General features: G+C 39.4%; 2 protein-coding genes across 10 annotated transcripts in view; one reads left to right on the top strand and one right to left on the bottom strand.

The window, feature by feature from the left end:
- CC2D2A (coiled-coil and C2 domain containing 2A) overlaps positions 1 to 11,321 on the top strand; it is an 82,560-nt gene extending 71,239 nt beyond the window's left edge. For 3 of the 9 annotated variants that reach the window (XM_080681920.1, XM_080681919.1, XM_080681923.1), the window contains 6 exons: positions 1,850 to 1,963; positions 3,838 to 3,972; positions 4,761 to 4,883; positions 6,089 to 6,147; positions 8,863 to 9,040; positions 10,997 to 11,321. In XM_080681920.1, the coding sequence (XP_080538046.1) occupies positions 1,850 to 1,963; positions 3,838 to 3,972; positions 4,761 to 4,883; positions 6,089 to 6,147; positions 8,863 to 9,040; positions 10,997 to 11,185 (798 nt within the window). In that variant the 3' untranslated portion in view covers positions 11,186 to 11,321. Of the gene's footprint in view, positions 1 to 1,849; positions 1,964 to 3,837; positions 3,973 to 4,760; positions 4,884 to 6,088; positions 6,156 to 8,862; positions 9,041 to 10,996 lie in introns of all 9 variants that reach the window. The other 6 variants (XR_013961298.1, XR_013961299.1, XM_080681922.1 and 3 more) reach the window with 4 other exon arrangements.
- A 3,793-nt stretch (positions 11,322 to 15,114) lies between these two features.
- Positions 15,115 to 26,235, bottom strand: part of FBXL5 (F-box and leucine rich repeat protein 5) — a 31,185-nt gene continuing 20,064 nt past the window's right edge. The window contains exons 8-11 of the mRNA XM_080667997.1: positions 25,949 to 26,031; positions 24,373 to 25,092; positions 22,199 to 22,347; positions 15,115 to 15,913 (exon numbers count right to left, since the gene is read on the bottom strand). Of these exons, the coding sequence (XP_080524123.1) occupies positions 15,837 to 15,913; positions 22,199 to 22,347; positions 24,373 to 25,092; positions 25,949 to 26,031 (1,029 nt within the window). The 3' untranslated portion in view covers positions 15,115 to 15,836. The remainder of the gene's footprint in view (positions 15,914 to 22,198; positions 22,348 to 24,372; positions 25,093 to 25,948; positions 26,032 to 26,235) is intronic.

Raw genomic sequence — 26,235 nt, 5'->3', positions numbered from 1 at the left:
TTCTTTCTGGATTAATCTGCCCAAAGATCAGAAGTTTAATTTTGTTTTATTTGCACAAAGAAATTAAAAAAAAACCAAACACTTCAGATGCCTTAACTCTGATTTATCCTCCGAGTATTGCCTTATCAACATCCCAGTTTTAGCCATTAACAGCCGTGGGCAAACTACGGCCCGATCCGGCCCGCTCGGCTGTTCTATCCAGCCCGTGGAGCCAAAAGAGCAGAGGGTTCTCTTGCTCTCCCTCCGCTCCTTTACTTTGAATTTATATTAGTTCACACAAACACTCCATCCATGCTTTTGTTCCGGCCCTCCGGTCCAGTTTAAGAACCCATTGTGGCCCTCGAGTCAAAAAGTTTGCCCACCCCTGCATTAAAAGGTAACAGCTACAGCCTCTGTTACATTTGGAATTGTATATTCCTTCACTTGTGGGCTTCTGAAGGCATGCCATGTCATTATTCGTTCGGCATGTATTTCTGGGCCACCTACCAGGTGTCAGACACTGTACTAAGCTCTGGCCACAAGCGAAAGAAGCGCGGCCTCTGCTCTCACGAGCTTACAGTCTGTGCCACTGACTTCCTACGGATCTTCTGCAGGGTAAACAAACATGTACCGCTGGTATTCGTTCTGTTTCTACATTCCCGGTTGTACTGTGTTTGCATAAAATTAAACTATGCTACACAACGCCCTTTGAAGGATAGCTCTAAGCCGAAGAAACCGAGGTGCACTTAAAATATTTTGTTCCCCAATGCATTTTGGCAACATAATGCTGACAACTTTAGCGATAAAAATTTCCACAACCTGGAGACGTCTATAAGAAGATATGCAGAAACTAGTCCATGTGCCCCAGAGCCAGACTGCTTTCCCCCCTCACCTCTCTCTGTCTCCACTTCCCCTCAAAGGCTTGCTCTGGGATTAAATGCAGTGTGTCTAAAACTCTGGGGGCAGGTGGGGAGACATATATGAGTTAGTGGAGCACAGAGGATTTATAGGGCAGGGAAAATGCTCTGTGTGACATTATAATGAGGATGCATGTCCTTATACATTTGTCCAAACCCACAGACTATACAACACCAAGCGTGAACCCTAAAGTAAACGATAGACTCTCTCTGGGTGACTCTGATGTGTTGATGCAGGATCATCAATTGTAACAAATGTACCTCTTCGCTGGGGGGATGTTGATGGGGAGAATGTGCATGTGGGGATCAGGGGTCATATGGGGAATCTCTGTAACTTCCTTCCGACTTCACTGTGAACCTAAAACTGCTCTAAAAAACAGACTTTAAAAAAAAAAATGTTTGGGCCCTAGCTGGTTTGGTTCAGTGGATAGAGCATCAGCCTGTGGACTGAGGGGTCCCAGGTTCGATTCCGGTCAAGGGCACATGCCCGGCTTGTGGGCTCCATCCCCAGTGGGGGATGAGCAGGAGTCAGCCAATCGGTGATTCTCTCTCATCATTGATGTTTCTCTCTCTCCCTTCCTCTCTGAAATCAATAAAAATATGTATGTTTTTAAAAGTGTTTGGTACACAGTGAGTTGTCACATATAAATTCAAAACAAAATGGAAAACATTGAGATTTGTCTCCCTTGCCCCATAGTGCTAATTGGTTCTAGAAATCCATGTCATTATGTCTGAGAAAGCACCCTGTCCACCAAAAGTGCTTTTTTAAAAATAAAAAAAAAGAATTAAAACATGATACCAAAATTTGAGAATAGATTTTAAAAAATAGGTCATATACTGCAGGACACCAATTTTAACACTGATGTTTTAAAACCCTGCACAGCCAATCCAGAATAAAGCAGTCAGTCAAGGCAACATGATTTTTGTGTTTTTTTTTTTTTTCTTTTTGTCAGCAATTCCTGGATCTCCTCGCAGGAGATGAAGAAGAACATGCAGTATTACTATGCAACTATTTTCTCTCCCTGGGGAAGAAGGCCTGGCTCATGATGGGCAATGCCATTCCCGAGGTAAGACGGGTGGGCTGCCTCTAACAGAGGCGTGGCATTGTCTAACAGGGTTGCTATGTTCCAGAGCATCAACAGGGCTGATTCTCATAACTGTCTTTTGAGTTGTAAGGAAAGGGGCCCAGAGATTCCCTAATAGGCAGAGAGAACCGGTGATAAGACACAAAATGGTTTTCAGCCGTACCGAGTACCAGGCCCTGCACAAGACTTCAGATTTTTTGGCAAATCTGCATCCGTTCCCACGCAGAGCCCCACCAAGCTCTGCTCTTTGAGTACGAGCCTCTCCTGCCCTTGTTACTAAGCATTCTGACTCCCTCGGTGACCCGGTGTTATCCATGCTGAGGAGGGAAGGGGATCAGAGTGTGGCCAGGCTAGAGACCTCTCCTTCCACTCTTGCTGCTTCTACAGGCGCCTGCTACTAGCCACAGGCAAAGGGAGCAAGGCAGGGACCACAGGAGCAGAGAACGTGAGCAGCTGTATTTTGATATGCTATTGTTTTTATTAGACAGGAGACTAGTGATTACAATTTGTTTCCCCAGCCACTGCAAATATCCCTACACTCAGAGCACATTGGGGTAATTCTGGGTACGAGGTTAGAAAACTCACAGGGACTGAAGCAGTTTATCCAAAACATGTTTCAAAAAGAGGCTCTGAGGTCTTGGGAGTCCTCTAGGAATTCGATAGCACAGGTTGCTGCTGGGCAGGTGGCATCGTGTCTGAATCCTAACCATTCCCCATCAGTATCTTCCAGATAAGATAGCCTGGTCCCGGGCTGGGAAGTTGCAGGGCCTGGCTTCGAGGCTCTGCACTCCTCCTGGCTGTGTGACTGTCAGCAAGTCACTTCACAACTCTGAGCTGTATAAGGAAACTGTGAGCACGAGCTAAAAATGAATAAGTGCTCATTGTAAAAAAAGAATTCAATAATATAGATGTATTCCATGCTCCAACCCCCAATCCCACACCTTCCTCAGGTGTAGTCACTGTTAAAAGTTTGATATTTATCTTGTCAAATTGCCTTTTTGTATTTATCTATACTAATAAAAGAGTAATATGCTAATTAGACCAGGAGACCTTCTGGACAAAGCCATGGTGGCGGGGCTGAGGCAGAGGCAGTTAGAGGAGATCAGGCCAGCAGCGGGGGGCAGTTGGGGGCAATCAGGCTGGCAGAAGGGGGCAGTTGGGGGCAATCAGGCTGGCAGGTGAAGGCAGTTAGGGGTGATCAGGCAGGCAGGCAGAGTGTTTAGGGGCGATCAAGCAGGCAGGTAAGCAGTTAGGAGCCAGTGGTCCCAGATTGTGAGAGGGATGTCCGACTGTGGGATCGGGCCTAAACCAGCAATTGGACATCCCCCAAGGGGTCCTGGATTGGAGAGAGTGCAAGCCGGGCTGACTGACCACCACCCCCTGCACCGTGCACGAATTTTGTACACCGGGCCTCTAGTATAATTATAAATGTGTATCTAATGTTACTTAATGTATGAGAAATAGAAGTAGTATTCAGAATGATCAGTCTTCTAAATACTTGAAAGGCAATCTTACTGACTAAAAGGAAAATGCCGTGAGTGCTTATTTCCATTAATAACAGTTATTCTGCCAACCTGAAGCTATATTGGTTGAGCAACACAACTAATACTCTATTTGTTCACTAAATTACACTAGTAACAGATGGGAGAATTCTGCAAAAATAGGCATTCATCTTATTTCTTAAATCTAGTGAAACCTAGAACTTCAAACTAATTTTTACCATTAGCCATGGATTTTATTTTATTTTACTTTATTTTTTTTTTTTGGATTTTAGATATAATAAATTATTTGTGGAAAGTACTCTCGAACGTAATTGCATAATTAGTAGCACTCTTCTAATGGCTGTTTTCCTTCAGGGCCCAACTGCCTATGTGCTAACTCGGGAGCAAAGCCACTACTTAATATGGAACCCCTGCAGCGGACATTTTTATGGACAATTTGATACATTCTGTCCCCTAAAAAGTGTGGGCTGTTTAATAGGCCCTGACAATGTAAGTATTAATATCTCTTCTTAAACACAATTGGCTGACTGTTGCTTTATTTTTTGTAACTGACCTACTTACTTAAATAATTATGTATCCAAATTTATATAAACATACACATATACCTTTTTTTAAATCCTCATCTGAGGATTTGTTTATTGATTTTAGAGAGAGAGGGAGGGTGGGGGGGGAAGGGAGAGAGAGAGAGAGAGAGAGAGAGAGAGAGCGAGAGAGAGAGAAACATTGATCGGTTGCCTCCCATATTCACCCCAATAGGGGATCGAACCCATAACCTTTCAGTGTACAGGATATTGCTACAACTAACTGAACCACCCAGCCAGGGCTACATATATACCATTTAAAGAAATGTAGCATCAAGCATAGTTACACAACTCTCTTAAATAAAAGTTTTGGTTGAATTAGTCACCTGACCTGCAAAGAAGCAGAATGCTAAAGAAATAATATAGGATTCAATTCAGAGGAGCCAAGTTTGTATCCCCGCTCTGTCCTGTTTCTTCTTCCAAAACAGAGTTCACAACGCCTACCTCATAGTGCTTTGATTTATCATCTGAGAAAATTGATTCTCTTTTTTTAAGAGGGATTTCCAGGTACTACCAGGTAATTCTGGCTGCGCCCAGTTTGAGGGCCATTTAATTTTGGAGGGTACTGTATAAAGCAGGTATCTGCCTCTCTGTACATACATGCACACAAACACACACACAGTGTGTGTGTGTGTGTGTGTGTGTATTAATGGTGATCTTGTCTTTTTTAGATTAATGTGGTCTTGTCTTTTTTAGATTTGGTTTAATATTCAACGATATGATTCCCCACTAAGGATAAATTTTGATGTCACCAAGCCCAAGCTATGGAAATCTTTCTTTTCAAGAAGCCTTCCATACCCTGGCCTTTCCAGTGTTCAGGTATAATTTTTAATAACAATTACATGTAGACAAAGAAAGTGAAGAATTTGAAGTCACTGTACTGGGTAGCCAGATACTTTTTGACCCTTAATTCGACCCCTAGATATTTTTTTCTAAAATAATATTTGTTTTACAAATTTAGTTGAGCCCAACTCACAATAAGATATATACCATCATGTCATGAACCAGTATACACATATGTAAAAGAAAACATTTTGACATAAGGAGTCCCGTGACATAAGAGAGTATCACAAAAGTTATTCTGCGTAATTTTTAATATTCTGGTGTCAATGCACTAAATTAATTTCATAGCATGATCCACTCATAAAATTAATATAGACGGGTCCTGGTAAAAGATTGCAAGTAGTAAGCATGAGAATTGTTTACTACCATTTTGGTTTGAGAGCTAGATATGTATGTGTATCCTGGGTGTATAATATCAAATGTATTTTTTACTGTGATCAAACCTTTAAAAAAAAAAAAAGACTTAATAAACCCTGCCCTAGAGAAATTCTCCCATGTGTACAAAGTGACATACACAAGACTTTTCATAGAAGCAATGTTTGCAATAGCCTAAGAATTGGAACAGCATAAGGATAAATTATGGTACACAGTGGAGTAGTTTATAGTTGTTACACAAATGAATCAATATTAATTTTAGCAAGCATTCTAAAAATGTGTGTTTGCTATTATTTCTAAATATAATGTTAAGTGAGAAAAAGCAAATTGCATACTCAGGGTATAAAATTATCACTTAGTTTAGAAAACATGCAAAACAATACAATAGATCATTTAGGGATCCGTATGTCTGTAGTAAAATCATGCACACATTTTATTAACTTGCCTATCTCTACTATAATGTAAATATCATGGGGGCAGAAATGTTTATTCACAGCTATATGCCCATCACCTGCAAACGTGCCTGACACACAGTAGGTACTTTATATGGAATGAAAGTGCTAGAAAACAAATTTCAGGTCATGGTTACTTCTGTGACAAGAGAGAAAGGAAACTGAGGACGAACTATCATTTATTGGTGATGCTTTACTTAAGATGGGCCATGCGTACATTGGCATCGGTTATTCTCTGATTGATTGTCTAAGATTTCATAATTTTTTTTTAAAAAAAAGGAGTTAGAAAAGGATGTGGAGTATTCAAATTAGGTGTACAAGATTTCTAGAATTTCTGAACTTCATCTTTTACAGCCTGAAGAGCTTGTTTATCAGCGCACAGACAAGGCGGCCGCAGCCGAGCTACAGGACAGGTCACGTGGTACCGTACATGCACATGCATTCTGTCCCTGGGCATGTAATCCCAAACTAGACGATTCTCAGCCTGGAGCCATGTGAAATAATTTGGGCAATTACATTGTAATCCCTGTTTATAGACCCCAAGTACAGACGTGATCTCTAAATCCCATGACTCAAAGGAGGCTTTGGCATCAGCATGGTGTGGGACAGACAGAAGTGAACTCTGGAACGCTAGGCAGTCCTCCAAAATTCAGCCTCAGATTAGAGTTCAACATCATGTCGTTATGGGTCTTGTTCAGACAGATCATAATCCCCAGCTTATATGCCTCTTTTGTCCAATTAGTGGCTTACTAAACTTCAACCAGTTTATAAACCTAAAACGTGGCCTGTAAGAACCCATTGGAGTCCCGATAATCCTTATAATCCTGCAACATACAACATACTCTCCCAGTTTCACAGATGTGGAAACTGAGTCTCAGAGAGGTCCACATGCTGTTAAGTGTTCAGGGGGCTAGAGCTCCACCAGATGTTTCTGCCTTCAAAGCCTGTGTGCCCTTTCTATGTATCAAGCTCTGAGCAGCAGCATGTCAAATCACACAAGACTAAACGTGGCCCGGTTTCAGGTATTCCTACTAGGAAACACCAATTCACTCTCAAGTTCAAATTTAGATAAAGTCTTGTTAGGGATCCCCACACAGAACGGCTAACTGCCAAGAAGTTCCTTATGTCTTCTAATAGCTCCAGGGTACTGTGGATTAGCCTCCCATCGTCTGTTTCTGCAGGACTGAGGAGAAGTGCAAGGCAGTTCTTGCTCAGACCATCTTGAAACCCAACACAGAGGTGGTGTTTTATGCCAAAAGAGAAAGGATCCCAGAGCTCTGAGTAGTAGGAAGACAGTGGGATGCTCACACCTGTGTGTCTGGTTAGGGGTGCACAAGGGGCTTTAGAGCTGGTGGGGCCTCAACTCAAATCCCAGCTCCCCTGCCATCCTCCTCCTTTATCCTATCTCACTGATCCCTCATAGGTAAAATTGTGACAGTATTGCCCTACCTCTTTGGGTTATTGCTAGGATTACATAAAAATGTATGAAACGCACTAGCACAGTATCTAGTGAATAAGGGATCAACAAGTGGTAGCTATTTTCTTTCATTCTGTGTTTAAGCTTCACTTCCTTTGGACCCAATACCCATCACATCCTATCTAATAAAAGAGTAATATGCAAATTGACCATACCTCCACTACACCCACAAGCCACGCCCACCAGCCAATCAGGAGCGAGTATGCAAATTAACCCAACCAAGATGGCTGCAGCCACAGAGCGAGCAGGGGGCTTGGGTTTCCCCGGCAATGGAGGAAGCCAAGCTTCCTGGCCTGCCCTGGCCTCCACTCAAGGCTACAAAGTTTCAATTATGGAAGATAAATAAATCCCAGATACCAGGGCCTCCGATTGGGTTGCCAGGGGGCATGGCTGGCCTGCAAACCACCACAGGCCCCTCACCCAGGCCACTCCACATGCCAAGGGAACCCCCACCCTGATCCGGGACACCCTTCAGGGCAAACCAGCCAGCCCCCACCCGTGCACCAGGCCTCTATCCTATCTAATAAAAGAGTAATATGCAGATTGACCATCACTCCAACACACAAGATGGCTGCCACAAGATGGCCAGCAGGGGAGGGCAGTTGGGAGGAACCAGGCCTGCAAGGGAGGGCAGTTGTGGGCAATCAGGCCAGCAGGGGAGGGCAGTTGGGAGGGACTAGGCCTGCAAGAGAGGGCAGTTGGGGGTGACTGGGCCTGCAGGGAAGGGCAGTTGGGGGGGGCCCAGGCCTGCAGGGGAGGGCAGTTAGGGGCAATCAGGCTGGCAGGGTAGCAGTTAGGCATCAATCAGGCTGGCAGGGAAGTGGTTAGGGGGTGATCAGGCTGGCAGGCAGAAGTGGTTAGGGGCAATCAGGAAGGCAGGCAAGCGAGCAGTTGGGAGCCAGCAGTCCTGGATTGTGAGAGGGATGTCTGACTGCCCGTTTAGGCCCGATCCTACCGGGATCAGGCCTAAACAGGCAGTCGGCCATCCCTCAAGGGGGTCCCAGATTAGAGAGGGTGCAGGTTGGGCTGAGGGACACACACACCCCGTGCACGAATTTCGTGCACCGGGCCTCTAGTTAACTATAAAAAGGGTATCAAAACTTAAGTTGCAATGATTATGGATATTTTAAAGGCAGTTTTAAGGCAATTTAGAAAAATAAACCTCATGACTAGAAGGCACTGGGAAGCAATCAATATGGGGTATTTACAGGCCACTTGAAGCTCTCAGCATAAATCCTACCCCTTATGCCTGGATCTCATTTGTCTGTACATATGTTACCAATGAACAAAGTGATAGAACACTGCATGAAAAATCTGTTGCTGACTGTACTGAATTTAGCTGTCCCCCTGATTCACTGCTCCCTCTGTTGTGTTCCGGTTCAAGCATCTGTTATGGCCCTTAGAATATCGTCCCAAAGTCTGCTTCCCATCCCAACCCTGTATGACCCGTAAGGGCAAGGATCACTGGTGTTAACTTCTGAATCCTCACAGATTAGCCCCTATTAGGTGCCAACTACTCCTAGCGAACAGCTCCACCTACGAAAATGTGGTTATGTAATCACCTGAATCCCCACTGCATGCAAACCGGATTTTTGTCTAAAAGGGAAAAGTCAAATCAGCCAAAAAAAATGAAGTTTATGTTTATAAACAGGATTGAAAAAATACTGAAAGAAAAAGTCATGGACTGGAGGCCACGGCACCTGACGCGGTGGAACAGGTACTGCACCTCCACACTGCGCCACTTCCTGCCTCTGTTAGAAAGCAGCCGAGGGGAGGAAGTGGAAGAGGACCACAGAGCGGAGCTGTTGAGACAGCTGGGGGACTACAGGGTAAGCACACAGCTCTCAACTGAGCCTGTGGATTCCCCCATTTCAAATGGGAAATTGCTCCTTCATGGGTTTTTGTCATCAAAATTCCTACAATGGCCCATCAGATGAGTGGACAAACAGCTGTGGGACTTCTTTTTTTTTAAATTTCAGGGAGGAAGGGAGAGGGAGAGATACAAACATTAATGATGAGAATCATTGATGGCTGCCTCCAGCATGCCCCCTACTGGGACCACGACTTCAACTGGGGCATGTGCCCTGGCCTGGAATTAACAGTGACCTCCTGGTTCATAGGTCAATGTTTAACCACTGAGCCACACCTGCAGGACAGGCTGTGGGACATTTATGCAATGGAATAACACTTGCCCACAAAAAAAAAAAAAAAAAAAAAAAAGAGGAAATCTTACCTTTTGTAACAGCATGGGTGGACCTACAAGGTATTATGCTAAGTGAAATAAGCTAAAAATAATATCATAAGATTTCACTCATATGTAGAATCTAATGAACAAAATAAACTAACAAGCAAAATAGAAACAGACTCATAGAGAGAGAGAAAAAACTGACAGCTGTCAGAGGGGAGGGGAGTTGGGAGATGGGTGGAAAAGGTGAAGGGATTAAGCAGTACAAATCGGTATTTGCCGAATAGTCACAGAGATATGGATTGCAGTGTGGGAATATAGGCAATAATAGAGAGATAAATGGGCATGGGGCCAGGTGGGTGCTTGGGGCAGTGGGGGGATCCTGTGGGAGGTGTGGTTTTCTGACCACTTTACTTTGCATCTGGAGCTGGTACAGAATGGTATTAAATGTAGACTAGAATTGAAAAGTGAAAAGAAAAAATCCTCCACTGCTCTACAAAGTATATGAAGTAGCACAGACTAAAAAATGTCATTAACAGTTCAAATCTCAGTAACCTATCATTAAGTAGCAGAATACTTTTCAAATAAAAATACCATTTTATAAGATGACCCTATAAAAAATAACTTACAAAATACATTGCCAGTAAAATAAAATGAAATCATCTGGCTAGTTCATGTTAGACTCAACTATGCATACATAAAGGTAAAACCAACCACTCTCAATCAGGTTTCTTAAAAGGGTATGGTTTTATCCTAATTGTTTTTCATTGCTACGAAAAGTCCTCATTAATAGACAGCATATCTTCTCTACTGCCTGTTGGTAGTGCTGAGTGTTCACAGCTGAGTAAGAAAACCTAGCAAGCAGTCTCCAACGGAGGCAGTACACCTTGCTGGACACACAGGGTGAAGCTGGACATATGATTTAAACATATCCTTTAACTTTTAAGGCCCGGTTTTCAGCCAGGTATTCTCAAGTAACAGAAAACTTAGTTCAAGCACCCTTGGGCATTAAAAATAAGTTATTGGCTTATTTAAGTAGAAGAGCTGAGTCCTCCCTGTGATGGCATCTTCCTCAAGCTGGCTTTTCTCATGGTAGCACGTGGCTGGAAAGTTCCAGGCAGGGCTCACACCTATTGGCAACACGCACACATATTGACAAAGCAGGAGAGTGCCTCTCAGGGCCAGTATTCCTAGCAAGTTTCCTGAAACTCACGTTGAGACTCGCTGATCCACCCCTCCGAGAACCACTGTGGCCAGGGGGGTGGAATGCAATGCTTAGCTTAATCTGGGCCCCTGGAATTGCATGGGTTACTGGGCAAACCAGGAGCTATCAGGAAGAGGGAAGGGAACAGCAGCGGGTGACCGACAGGTGTCTTATATACCAAGTCAACACGCTAGCAACAACAAAAAAGACATTTAGCCCCACTCCGTTTTCTGTGTTGCTAATATACAGCTGAACAGAAAGACAGAACTAAATAAATGACTTTGCGATCCAGAGGAAGACTTCTTAAGAATATTAAGAATTGCATATTAAGAGTAAAAAATAAAGTAAAATCTTTAAACTTCACTAATGTCTACAAACCTTGTTTTTTCCCTTCAGTTCTCTGGATTTCCTCTTCACATGCCCTATTCTGAACTGAAGCCTTTAATTGAAGCTGTGTACAGCACTGGAGTGCATAATATTGATGTTCCTAATGTTGAATTTGCTTTAGCTGTATATATCCACCCATATCCCAAAAATGTTTTGTCTGTTTGGATCTATGTTGCCTCCCTTATACGTAACAGGTAATTTTTTCATTGTATACTTTTTTATACGATGTAAAACTGTAATTAGGATATGAGAATATTTTTAAGTGATACTGATCAATCGCATCAGAAGAAAATATAATTTGCAAATGAAATAAAAATTTCAAACTGTACCCCCAAAAAAGCGTTCATTAATCACCCGTCTCTGCCACTCTGACTCGACATTCAGCGACCCTCACAGTTCCTCCTTACACTGTGAGCTTCCTATCACCATGCTTCTGTGCTTGCTCACCTCCTACGTGCCCTTCTTTGCCTGTCCAGCAGACTATCAATCATACTTTTAAGACCCAGTAAAGTTACACAACTTTTCTGACAGAAGAAGGAACAACATTGCAATATATTATTTTTAACGCTGACGTCATAAGACCATACTCTACAGAAATACTGAGCAACTAGACGCATGCATACCCATGCACGTATATATACAACACACATACACCCATTGGTTAAAATAATATAGTGTTTTATGGGAGAAAGGAGGATATTTTTAAATATTTAACAAAAGGGTAGTTTCAAAAATTAAGACTTGCAATGGTTTCTTAAAAGGGTATGATTTTATCCTAATTGTTTTTCATTGCTAAGAAATCCTCATTAATAGACAATATATCTTCTCTTACTGCCTGTTGGTAGTGCTGAGTGTTCACAGCTGAGTAAGAAAACCTAGCAAGCAGTCTCCAACGGAGGCAGTACGCCTTGCTGGACACAGGGTGGAGCTGGACATTTAATTCTAGTCACTGACTTAGTTGGTCTCCCCCACCCTCCAATTCCTATTTTGAAGTGGTATTTCGATACCCCTGTAAATGGTATTTGGAGATGGGGCCTTTGGGAGATAACTGGGTCAAGAGTGGAGCCCTTAAGATGGGATTAGTGCCTTTGTAAGACAGTAGAGAGCTTGCTCCACTCTAGGCCATGCGTGGATACAGTGTGAAGATGGCTGTCTGCAAACCAGAACGAGAGCCCTCACCAGAAACCAGATCGGCCAGCACCTTGACCATGGACTTCCCAGCCTCCAGAACTGAGAAATGTCACTGAAGTCCTTCAGGCTATGGCATTCTGTTATAGCAGCCCAAACTGACTAAGACAGACAATACAGATACTATACTAAGCCATTGAAGAGGATCAAAATGTACCCACAATAGAAACACACACAAGCGGACTTCTCAACAGCAGCACTATTGACATGCTGGGCCATGAATTTGCTGGGGGATGTCCTGTGCATTGTAAAATGTTTAGCAGCATCCATGCCTGCCTTTACCCACTAGATTCCAGGTGCATGCCTCCCCTCTGCCAAATGGTGATAACCAAGAACGTTTCCAGACATTGCCGGATGTTCTTGACGATATAAATGGGCTCCAGTTGTGAACTGATGTACCTGGAATAGGCTCTCACTTCAAAACAAAACAAAGACAGAGGGACCAAATTAAGGAAAAACTGTCACCTTTAGCTATATTCCCTTGTGCCTTCCTCTGTCAAACTATGTTACAGTGATGTATTTACATGCCTGATACTGCTATGACCTCTTCAAGGGCGAGTTCAAGGACTGACCCTTAACAGCTATCAGTGTAACAACATAGACAGAATGGCATAGTGGTTAAGAGCATGAAGTCTAGAGAAATCCTAGTTCTGCCACTACTGGCTGGGAATCTGTGGATGAGTTGTTTAACTTGTTACTTATTTCCCCCCATAAAAGATGGTGGTAATTACATTACCTGCTTCATCACACCGCTGTAACACACCAGTCGGTACATGGAAAGTGGATAGTAGCTGACCCTCAAACAACACCATGATTGGGGCACCAATTCAGCTCCCCCCCCCAAAAAAAATTCACATATCACTTTTGACTTCCAAAAACCTTGGTTGTCCTGCGGTATTCCTGGGGGATTGGTTTGAGGACAACCCCACAAATACCTAAGTCCAAATGTTCAAGTCCCCTATATAAAATGGGGTACATCAGTGCACAATTGGCACCCGTAGACTCCCAAACGGGGATCAAAAATTCGAGGAATTTATTGAAAACCGTCATGTATAAGTGGACCCGTGCAGTTGAAACCCAAGATGTTCAAGGGTCAACTGTCCTTAGGGCACTGCCCAGCACTGAGGCTGATGTCTGTCAGAAACCACAAGGCACTTTACATTGTATTCTAAGAATGAAGTTTCAATAGTTCATGAAATCACTCATAAAACCCAAGATAAATTTAAACTAAGTGTATATAGTATATCATTATTAACCATCCCCTTAAGTTAACTATGGAACAGCAACAATGTATAAACATTAAATGCACACTGCTATCTCCCCATACAATTGGAGGGAAGGTGGACAGCAGAAAAACAGTTCCCACATGACCAGTGCCGACTTGAAGTCAGTGTGGTTCAAGCTTGCCAAGTCCTACTGAATGGTTTGCTAACATCAAGCAGCATAGGACAAAGCAAAAGGGAGGCACCTCAATTACCTGGAACCCCTGGGGAAATTAGCTGCTCAGATTAATTAATTTAAAAGGATAACAATTAGAGCCAAGTCCTGAAACAACCATTTAATCATGATTTTTTAAAGTATTTATCGTAATTTCCCCCCCCCAAAAAAAACAGTATACTGTCTCCTGCTTATATGGGAGAAACTTTAGTGCTGCCTTGGTAACCCAGGGCATGGTTATAGATGAGTAATTTTACCATGCAGTTCACATAACTACAGGTAAGACCAAGTACATGGTTGGATGGCACTCACTGAAGAAAAATTCTTGTCGTCTGTTTTCTTGAAATAGTCCCTGATGTCAACTATTCAAATAAATTTTATTACACATTGAGAGAAATAAACATATAGTAACTATAAAACAGTCAACCTTACAACATACAACTTCTGAGCCTGTAACTGTTCAATAAGCTCAGATTTCCTTTCAAGTCCTCTAAGGGAATCAAGAAGCAGCTCAGGCCAGACTCAAGGACAAAGCCAGGCATGAGCAGTACCACAGAACTGCTTAAGTTTAAGAGCCACAAACTCAGAAACAAAGATGGTCACCTTACACGAAGCTGCCCTGCAAGTAACTTGTGGTGGGTCCATCATTTATTTTGCAATTGTTAACAGGAATGGAATTTCGGAGAGTCATTCGATATCCACCCTTTAAAGCTGATCTTCCCTCAGGGTCTTTAATTCAAATGTTAGTGAAATTTACAAGCATGTGTGAATTCTCCTTATTTATATGCCCATCAAATGATTCTTCTTTCACCTTTAGAAAACATTGTCTAAGATGAAGTTTTCTCTTAGCCTGAGCTGAAACCTGTCTTCCTAAAGTTTGTGTCTCTCCTACACCTCCTCTCCCCCAGTAAAACAAACACCTGGGACCACAAACGGGACTACAACCCTACCTCCTCTTTCACAGCGTTGCACGTATTATAGACACAGAATTTCATATGGCATTATATAAAACTGACTCAGCATGCACCTTTCTGAATTGTAGGTCTCCACTCCCATTACCTTTTCACACAGCAATTCAAATTTTGACTACTGCATAATTAATTAAAAATAAAAACACCAATTCAGCTCAACAAAATTAGGTATCTGTCCAAAACTGCTTTATCAAGGTCAGGATTTCATGGGAGCTAAAATATTTAGTCCTAGTTTACCCCCAAGTAAACCTTCATTAAGATTTATAATGAGCCCTGACCGGTTTGGCTCTGTGGATAGAGTGTCGGCCTGCGGACTCAAGGGTCCCAGGTTCGATTCTGGTCAAGGGCATGTACCTTGGTTGCGGGCGCATCCCCGGTGGGGAGTGTGCAGGAGGCAGCTGATCGATGTTTCTCTCTCATTGATGTTTCTCACTCTCTATCCCTCTCCCTTCCTCTCTGTAAAAAATCAATAAAATATATTTAAAAAAAAAAAAAGATTTATAATGAAATCAAAACACAAAAGACACTTGGTAAAGTCCTCAAAGTAGATTTTATTTATACATTTCTTCAAATGATTGTAGAATTTTTAAAAATCCCTCCCAAATTTGACAATTTAGGAACAGTGGTGGGAACTAGGGTTCTCTGAAGAAAGCAAATACAAATAAATTGGTGCTTTGCTAGCTCCAACTGAGCAACTGCCAAGAATCCAATTTATTCTATAATCTGAAAGAATCTTGTATGTGGGTATGTTTGAATTGGCCCTCTGAGAATTGTTCAAATAAAGGAAACCTTATGGAAAGCAGGTTGGTTTCCAAAATGTGCTGTCTTTGAAAATAAAACTTCAGAAGTGTATGTTTGAAAGATCTGTAAAGCTTGGTACAGTGTTTATATAGAAAGACAACCAATAACCCCCACTGACTTTAAAACTCAAAATAATCTAAAAAATACTTAGAATGGCAAGGCATTAGTGACATTATTTTCAAAGCATTCAATTTAAAAGAAATCTGATAAAACTGTTCTCATCCTCATGAAAAGACCTAATCCCTTTCTAAAACAAAAATGTGATTTGCAAGAGATACATACAACACTGTACAATTCACTGGTAAATTTTAAGATTTCTGAGGCTGTAAGGATAAGGCCAAAACAAGTCACACTCAAAAAGGATGGTTAACACAAGAAATGTGCTACAAGTAAAGTGCATGAAAGGAAGCCTGCTCAGCTAAATGAAGTAGACAAAGGTCAGAAGTCAAGGGTCATTCGCCAGAGCGGCAGCAGGCTCGAAAACCACACTGCAAATTCTGGCATCCGCTGGCGGTATCAGCATGAGGACCTGTATAAAAACAGAAAAGTGTGAAAGGAGGAATTTCTTAAGGATCACATAAAAATAATCTAGCTTTTATGAGAGAGCTTAAAACATTGATTTTTTTTTTTTTTACCAGCAAGCAATGCATTTATAACACAGAAGTAAAATCTCACAATGAGTGTATAAAAATTTATTCTGACACAAACATTGCCAATAGTTTGACTTTAACTAATGTATCCTTCATGGTCCAAAAGCTAAAGGAAAGAAGGAAAATAATATTTTGGCAATATTCTTACAAAATAAAAATCTAAGAAGAAAAAGAGATAACCCACAGACAAGGCTGTCAGGGGTGGGCAAACTTTTTGACTCGAGGGGCACAATGGGTTCTTAAACTGGACCGGAGGGACGGAACAAAAGCATGGATGGAGTGTTTGTGTGAACTAATATAAATTCAAAGTAAAGGAGCGGAGGGGAGAGCAAGAGAACCCTCCGCTCTTTCGGCTCCGCAGGCCGGATAGAACAGCCGAACGGGCCAGATCTGGCCCGAGGGCCGTAGTTTGCCCACGGCTGGTAGCTCAACAGCTTTCTTATACTCTGAACATCCTTCCGGGAAATATAATAAAGGCAAACACAGCCTTAACTGTAATAGATCAGCTAAAGAATCTATTATTAAACGATTATAATAAACATTATATCCAAAAATTTTAAAAACTGTGTAAACATAGGTTTAACATGTTTGTCATATTTTTATCTAACATCTGCAGCCAAAACAAATCATATGATTGGGTTAAGTGAAATTATCTTCCAGAATTAAGTACATAATGAGTGGTTAACTAAATAAACATATTAACCCATAAAAAAATGTGATTCAATTACAAAGAACAGTAAAACACTTGTGGAATAGCTGACATTTTATCACAGTCACATTATGCTACCCAAACACTAGATAAAAAGACCATTAGGAAACATAGCTGTGAATTAGGGAATGTCAAAAAGAGGTATCATAGAACATACTCAAATGTTAATTACTTTGAATGAATCAGTTTCATAAAGTCAGGAAAATGTGGAAAAGGATGTCTTAACTATATTGAAGACTTTCAGTATATCTGCACTATGAACAAATAAAGAGTAGTTAATAGTTCTTTAATCATCAATCAGAACCAAAATATTTGCAATTGTGATATGTAAGGATCATAGGAAAAGTACATGAAATGTAATTTTATTATAGACTTTGTCAAAAGGTTATAATTGAAATATTTCAGTACTCTGGATTGACACCTAGCTTAACCAGAAACGTATTTTAAATTAGCTTTGTTTTGTTTTTTAAAATAGCGACCTATTGTCAAAGGCCATAGTATGCTAATACCAACCTAAGAAAATAACTACTTGCAACTGGACAAGCAGCACACACTTATTTCCCAGAATTTAACTTTGCCTCATATCCCTGAAATGGCATATACAAAATACAAAGGGCAAATTTCTTAGGATATGTAATCAATGAAGCATAATGTTCATATATTTCATTATTGAAATGATAATGTATCTTTAAGTAAAAAAAAGCAAACAATGAACTTTACAAACACGTGGAACTGCAATAGTTTATCATTTCATTTACTTTCACTTATGTTTAACTTTAGAATAGATGTGGTGCCTGGGGCATGGGGAGCAGGTATAAAAATGGGCAATGGTATATGAAAGATATTGGCATAGGTTTATAATTGCTGAAGTCAGTGATACACAAATGCTCATTATATCAGTCCATATTCATAGGTTTAAATTTTTCTGAATCTAAATTTTTTAAAATCTAAAATTATTTCAAATATAAAACTGAATTACCACAAGCCCAATGTCATTTAACCAAAATTAAAATCTGTTCTATTTTTAAAATGAGAAGTTGAATGTGTCAAATATTTAAAATTCACAAAGTAGGATTTTTGTTAGGATTAGTTTCCCTTAAAATAAGACACAAGGTTAGTCATCTTAACCAAAATCAAAATCAAATTTCTTAATACATATTATCAAGTATTAGAAATGCCCAGATAAGGAATCCTATAGTTAGAAATCCTTCTCCCACTGTCGATCTTTCACCTGGTTTTCCAGAAGTTGATACATTTTCAGCTTCTATATTTTCAACACCACCCAACCCTCCATGCCACCCCTTCTTGCCTTGCCTCACTATCCTCGCCCTCCTCTGGTTACTCTCCTGCCTACCAATCACACAGTGCCTTTCTTCAAAACCCAATCCCAGGTTAGGGCACATGCCTGGGTTGCAGGCTCGATCCCTGGTAGGGGGCTGGAGACAACAAATTAAAGTTTCTCTCTCATCAATGTTTCTATCTCTCTCTCCCCCTTCCCTCTCTCTGAAATCAATAAAAACATATTAAAAAAGACCCAAACCATCGTCCTGCTCTGACACTTAGTACCTGTGATGAAAAGCTTGAACTAATGGGTTTTGCAAAAACGTATCTGATTATCATTTTCTCAGTATGTAATTCTATTCCAAATTTCTAAAAAGGAGAAATAAAAGGAAAGAGACATGGAAACTTCATATAATTCTCCAAACTAAAATTCTTCCTAAAATACTTCACCACAATGCCTTTATAGTGAATTCAACAGTGACCTAGAAAAAAACATCATAAACAATGACTGAAAGCAATGAAAAGTGAGGTCTGCTACTGGTTTTCAAGGGAGAAAATAAAGGGGATCCTTCAAAGGAGCTAACTGGACTGAGGAAGCTATTCTAAAGATCCCCATCTTTCCAAATACCACACGGGTTTTTACCATCCTCCCCAAAAGACAGGGGCCCAGCATCCTCAGTCTCCACACCGGGTCACTCTTTGCTCTTAAAGGCTATGGGATTGGTAGTAGGAATAGTAATGAGAGAAAAAATTTGCTAGACAGTAACCCAATCCTATTGTCAACTTCTTCTTATTCATCACAAAACAAAGTTCTCACTCACACTGGTGTAAAATGTGCCCCTCCCTCAAATATTTTCACTAGAATATCTGTGTTTCAGTGGGATTCTAAGTGAATAGAGTAAATAGAGGAATTAATATGTCAGTGTTTTCAATGTTAAGGTAGGAAGCGTATGGGAACATAAACAATAACTGGAACAGTAACTGCAATCCCATCATAAGGTCAATGACAGAGCAGGTGTCTGGTCCTAACAATCCATCAAAGCGATGCCATCCATGAAGAGACCGTACGCTGTTGATGGCCTAGGCTAGGGCAAAGCAAAAATGCAGACAACCACCATCTTTAACTTGGGTTAGTCTCATATTGTAGGAAAATGGGAGAGTAACCATTTCCCAAGCCTGGAAATAGTAAGCAATGTTAACAGTAAGACCTTTAAGCATCACAGAAGGACTGTTCAGAAAGGGAATAAATGAACAACAGAAAAAGTGAAGCAGCACTGGAAAAAAATATGACTAAGATATGTTATGTTAGCTGTAGTTATTTACCCAAACTTTTTACTGAATGATTTGTTTTTCCTTGATATTAAACATCTTACTTATACTGTATATCTGCACTTACCTTCACTTACCTTTAATTCCTCTTTAACTTAAATTAGAAACATAAGAGAGCAAATCATCTGAGACTGTCACCTCCAAAACTATAATCTAATCTATCTTAATTCATAAATTAGACATATATTGAAATGCAAATCAGTACAAAAAGTTTATTTACTATCATTGTTCAGAGTTCTAAAACTATACAATTGCACTTAACACTTCTTAAATGACATCTTTTAAATATTATGGCTAAGAAGCCTTCTTTTATATTTAAATCTTAACTTCATCAATCAAATAAATTTAAATATGAAAAATCATTCAGAAGAATAAAAAATGGCATTTTATAGCAATGTTTAGTACAGTGTCTGTCTCCCAGTAGGTACTATTTAAATATTTGATTTCTAAATTACCTTCTGCAAAATCTCTGCCTGTGCTTATGAAACAGATCATTCTCTTTTATTCATCACTTATTATTTAGATAATATCGTTTATTAGTATTTACTTCTTTTAGTTAGTAACCTGGTATTTATGTAAACTTTCTTTTGACAAAATACATTATAATTAAATGTTGCTCTCAAATATTTAAAACATTTGTCATCTAAGTATGCTCCTTATTGTTCTAAGATTATGTATAAGCCTATTAGCTACTTTGAAAAATAATAATAAAAAAGGGCCCCCTAAGCAGTCACTAACTATTTACTGTACAAGTTGGGCTATAGTGAAAGATACTGGACCATGGTGTCATCCTGCAATACTGAATGCAATGTAACTTTATTCTAACACTTTCTAGGTTGTCCGTGTCTAATTTTTAAGAAAAACATTACATCAGAGCAGCTGGCTGGAATTCTGGAATACAAGTTAACATGACAAGTCACCCTATTATCTTTAAAAGGTTTCAATTTCCCCACAGCATGCTCCTTTTAAGAAGCTGTATAAAGATACTTAATATATAATATTAGGTTATATAAGCACTGTTAATTTCCTTCCACATCTTTCATTATATATTAATATTATATATTAATATTATATAATAGATTATATAAACACTGTTAATTTCTTTCCACATCTTTCAAAGTCAGATGCCTTCATTAAATTACATTTACTGAAAATTACCACTCACTTATCAAAAAAAAAAAAATCTAAAATTCAATGAAGAAATGTAGCAGTTCCTTCGGAACATTTTAAAATGTATATATTCAAAACCAGTTGAGATTAAAGGAATTTTAACATCCTAACAAAGAGCAAAAGATTTTAAATATTTTATCCCATCATGTAAATTATTTCAAAAAGTTTATAAAATTACACACAAAAAGCAAGAAGGCAGATCATAAAAATGAACTGAGACCAATCTACCCCACCCCATAACTTCTATATGCCCAAATAAATTAGGTTGTAAGATTTATTCCCACAAGCATAACCTATGCTGAAATCATATATGGACAATTCAAGTGCAACATACATGTTTTTCTTATAAAAATAATTGTTTATATTATATTTCACAGTATGTCCTATACTATGTACTTTAGGAAGTACAATACTGTACCTACAATAACATAACTGTACATTTAAAAAATATCTCCCTTCTCAAACTCATTGCATCCATACAAGAGGCAAGCCCTTCACTACAGCCATCATACTTTGTTTTGGACACGTGGCAGGTTGCGACTAAAATGTTCACCATTCCGTGATTACACACCGAAGGCAACAAAGAGCCAGGAAATGCTCCAACTTAGTGTTGCTATTTCAGGACATGCAAGGCCATCTCCTGCATCACCAATGTGATCCCAGAAATAAGAGAGCTGCTATCTCCCGTCTCCTCATATATATTTTAAGGAAAATAGCAGACTTGCTCACTTCTCTGCCTACTGGTGTGTAATTAAAGAAGAGACCACTCCTCTGGCCTTCCTAGCTCCTGTCCATCGTCCTGCCTGAGAGAAACTCAGCTGATCTTCCCATCATCTTAAGATGACTCAGGCTCAGACAACAGTATATGGTGTAAAAACACAGATGCATAGGAGAATTTGAACCATCTAAATTTTTTCCAGTTATAAATACAGAAAGCTAAAATGTTTACTAATAATTGAAGAGCAGCTTTGTATGCTTTTGGGAATTTCAGTCTCTACGAGTGAAGATCACCAAATGCTCAAAAGGGCACTGACTATACTTTGCAAAAGCATATGGAACAAGCCCACCGCAGGGTAGGGTTAGGCTTAAAAATCAAAACAAAACTTAAGAAGTGTTTACCTGGTGGTTGTTAAAAGCAGGTTTAGGAATCAATCTTCAAAATACTATGAGAATTTTAGTCATGTCTAAAGCACCTCAGACACACTAACTCCTCAGTCTTCCATGATCTGTTTGGAACTAAACCCAGGATCCCTGAGGAATTCACTTTGCCAACGTCCTTTTCCTACTGCATTTTATAAACTTGTCCCACTAGAAACTGTCTATCATGCCTAAGAAATCAATGTATCTAGAACATCAATACATCCAAATAGTTAATGAGTGCTATATCATCCTAGAGTATGTACCCAAAACTTTATAAGACTAAACTACCACAAACTCAAAAATATGCCAGAATGGATATTTGAAATATCTGTAAAACAAATTACTTTTAGAGAAGCTAATTAAGGAAAACATGTGATTTTTAAAATTTTATCAAATATAAAGGACTAAATCTGAAAATAAAACAATTTGGTAATTAGAATCTAGAAAACTAAACAGAAACACTAAGAAAGATCCAAATTATTAAAAATTTTAAAATCAACTCCTTCAAAATTATCTCATTGATAAAAGGCATTACCGTTAATGTTGTCACAGTAGTAAAAGTATTCATCGTTTAGAGAAGGGCATGCTGAAACCAAATCCTGCAGGCCTGCACCAGTTACAGTAAGACAACCAGAGAGATTAAGGTGCTCCAAATAAGGCAGCCCTCCTCCCAGAGTCAAAACCCTGCAAGAGAAGCAATCCAGCTATTAGAATATGTTGATCTATGTAAACTTAAGTATTCCATTCCAATGGCACACTGGGCCTCTATCAACAGACGGTTCCATTTGGTAATGAGAAAAATTAAAAACTTCCATAAAACATAACTAACCTCATTCCTTAGGCAGGGATACATCGAAGTGTGTAAGTGTTTGTATATAATTGAAATTAAGTTGGTTGTCAAAGTAGGCTGTTTTAAATTCTGTTAACTATATCTCCAAGGTAACAACTAAGAAAATAACTATAAAAAAATACAGAGCTCTGACCGGTCTGGCTCAGTGCATAGAGCTTCGACCTGCGGATTGAAGGGTCCCAGGTTCAATTCCGGTCAAGGGCATGTACCTTGCTTGCGGGCACATCCCCAGTAAGGGGTGTGCAGGAGGCAGCTGATCGATGTTTCTCTCTTATCGATGTTTCTAGCTCTCTATCCCTCTCTCTTCCTCTCTGTGGAAAATCAATAAAATATCTTAAAAAAAATACAGAGAAGGGGAAAAAAGGGAGTCAAATGGTACATTATATACATATTTTTAAATGTAAATCAAACACTCCTATTAAAATGCAGAGATTAGCAGACTGGATTAAAAAAATATGATGCATCTATATGTTATCTATAAAGGACCTCACTTTAAATGCAAAAACACAAAAAGAGGTTAAATGTAAAAGCATGAGAAAACACAATCCATACAAAAAGTAACCAAAAGAGAGCCAGGTGGCTATCCTATTGTCAAACAACAGAGACCTTAAATTTTTAAAAAAAAGGTTACAAGAGACAAAGAAAAATATTATATATTGACATAAGGTTCACTAATCCAAGAAGATAGAACAATTATAAACCACACACACACACACACACACACACACACACACACACACACACAACTGAGATAAATAAAAACAAAACCACAACAAACCAAAGCTGCTGGGATGGAGCAAAAAGAGGGCCAAGAGCAAAATTTACGGTTGTAAATTAAACATGAAGATCTTGAACCTAACTGAACACCTTAATGAATTAGAAAAAGAGCAAACATAAGCTAATAAAGGAAAGAAATAATAAAGACTACAGCAAAATAATTTTTTTAAATAGAGAATCTATATACATAAAAGCCTAAGCAACTGAACGACTAAATGACCGGTCGCTATGATGCGTACTGACCACCAGGGAGCAGACGCTCAATGCAGGAGCTGCCCCCTGGTGGTCAGTGCGCTCCCACAGCCAACCTCCCATGGCCAGCCTACCTCCCACGGTCCCTCCCCCTGCCAGCCCCGATCAGCCCAGATCGCCGGCCAGGCCGAGGGACCCCACTCATGCACGAAATTGTGCACCAGGCCTCTAGTACAAAAATAATAAAAATTAAAAAATCAATGAGACCAAAAATTGGTTCTTTGAAAAGGTCAATAAAATTGACAAACATTTTGTAAGACTGCCCAAGAAAAAAAAAAGAAAGAGGGCTCACATTATCAGTCAGAAATGAGAAATGGGACATTATTACCAATTTTACAGAAATAGAAAAGGTTATAAAATAGCGCCATAAAAAAATATATGCCAACAAATTGTATAACCTGGAGAAAATAGACTAATTCCCTAAAAACACAAAAAGTAGCAAATTGAGTTAAAAAAAAAAAATCAGAACAGACCTATATAACAAGGAGACTGAATATGGTAGATATATTTTCTTCTCTATTACAAGTAAAAATTCTTATTTTACTCATGTTTATATCCACTAAAACATCACAGAAAATGTGTTGTAGGCATTTGCTAAGTATTTATAAAAATTTATGTGCTTCCAATATATCACAAAGTATTTGAACTGACTGAAATGAAACTTCATGCTGAAGTTATAATGTTCCAACACTTTAAAGTAAGACAAATCTTGGTTAACTCTTTTGGATAAATAAATCAGCGAAAAGGCATGACACTTAGATTCAAAATTTATATTCCATTTGAGAATGAGATCATGTCCATTTCCTAATACTTAGCAATTGATTACTTACCTGAGACCATGGTCTGTGATCTGATAACACCCGGACAGACTGAGAAACAGAAGTACACGTCCAGTCTCTTGATCAGATTTTTCACTCCCAGAGTAGATTAAGTCCTTTTCCCTAAGCAAGCTAGTCCTTGATGCCTTTCCACACAATGCAGAAGACTCTGGGAGTGCTGACATAGTTCTTAGAGCTGTTCCTGTACAACAAAACGAATGACCACAATATGCAAAGGCTGGAGAAGCACAATGCTGCTGCCAACAGACACTAGTCCTTAGTCCAACAATATCTTTACTGTAACAGCCAGAGGAGGAACAACTCAAGTTGGATGCTGTTTCCATTACACAAAGACTTTCCACATTTCTATGTCTCCATTCAACAGCATCTTCAATATCGGCCAGGTCTTCAGCATCTAACATCCACACGTAAGGAGAAGTGAAATCCTCAGAAGAAACAGGCTTAGTCCAGGGGTTTTCATTATCTATTTCTTCTCCAATAGCCTTGTTAGTTAAATCTTGCAAACAAGCATACTGTTTGGTGGACTGCATGTTAATGTCTTTATTTTTCCATGTAGTCGAAGTAATTTTGCTTGTAGACAAAAGGCCACTCTGATGAGATGTCAGAATTCCAAGAGCTCTAGAAATCTTCTCTAGAGCCACATCTGTGATTTTTTCACATCCAGACAGATCAAGATGCCGAAGACTCTGGCAGCATCCAAGCCAAGACCAACTATAATTAAGAGGTTACAAGACTATTAGTGGATATTGTTAAATTCTTCAAAAGCATTTGACTATATGTAAGTATATAAAAAACAAAAGAAAGTCTTTAATATAATCAAACATTTACTGAATATATATTGTCAGGTACTATTTTAAATGCTGGAGATAAAAAAAAAAAAAACACAATAAGGGAAATAAGAGTACTTAACCTAATAGAAGGTTAGGAGAGGAGAAGACCTAGTTTATTTGACTGAAAAGTAACCAGTAAATGAGAGCCTGTACCCACATAAAAAGAGAGTAACTAATGATTAATTCCGGAAGAAACAAGCTCTAGGAAATGGTAGAGCATTAGCTTTAGCCAGAGAAGAATACACCCCTCCCTCTGAAATGGGAAGGGAGGTGCTGATATAAATGCTAGGATAAAAAAAAGGAAAGTGAGGTAGAGGGAGAAGGAAATTTGTAGCATCTAAAGAAGTAAAATCTGTGAAAAGTGTACCTTGAAGGAAGTGTTACAATTTCAGAATAAATATGAAGAATTGTACGAGGGAGCCTTGCCAAAAGTTACTAGAAATCAACTAAAATAGCAAACATCTTAAAAACAATAGAGCACAGCAAGGCTCAGAAGTCTAGACAAAGTGCAGGTTTATAAAAATGACAGGATGATGCAGACTGGAGTTTTGGATCAACTGGGACCTGACAAAAGGCAAAAAATTGGAGGTGCTATCAAATTACAACCATTCATCACTCAGAGTTGACAATAAAAAATAATAGTATGATTAAACTACAATTATGCAAATAAGGAACTACAGAACAATTCTATAAATTCATAGTTAAAAATCATATTTAAATATTTAAAAACAACTAACCTGTCAAATGCAGCATCTGAAATGTCAGTCTGGGTAAGATCAAGATGCTCCAGATTAGGACAGAGCTCTAAAATCTGCCTCACCTAAAGGGGAAAAAAGTCACTATGAAGATCTACAGACTTTTCATTACACAAGAGGCAGGTGACTTTTAGTAAGTGACATAATCCAAAGGTTCTCAAACATTTGTGCATGGAAAAATCACTTCAAATCTGCATTGCCTGTTCATGGTGACCAGCGTCACCACAATCAACTTAATACATAAATATTTTTTAAAATCTGCATTGCCA

The sequence above is a fragment of the Plecotus auritus genome (genome assembly GCF_963455305.1).
Source record: "Plecotus auritus genome assembly, chromosome: 1".
Lineage (NCBI taxonomy): Eukaryota > Metazoa > Chordata > Mammalia > Chiroptera > Vespertilionidae > Plecotus > Plecotus auritus.
Note: the sequence above shows the minus strand (reverse complement) of the source record. Positions and strands in the feature narration are given on the sequence as shown.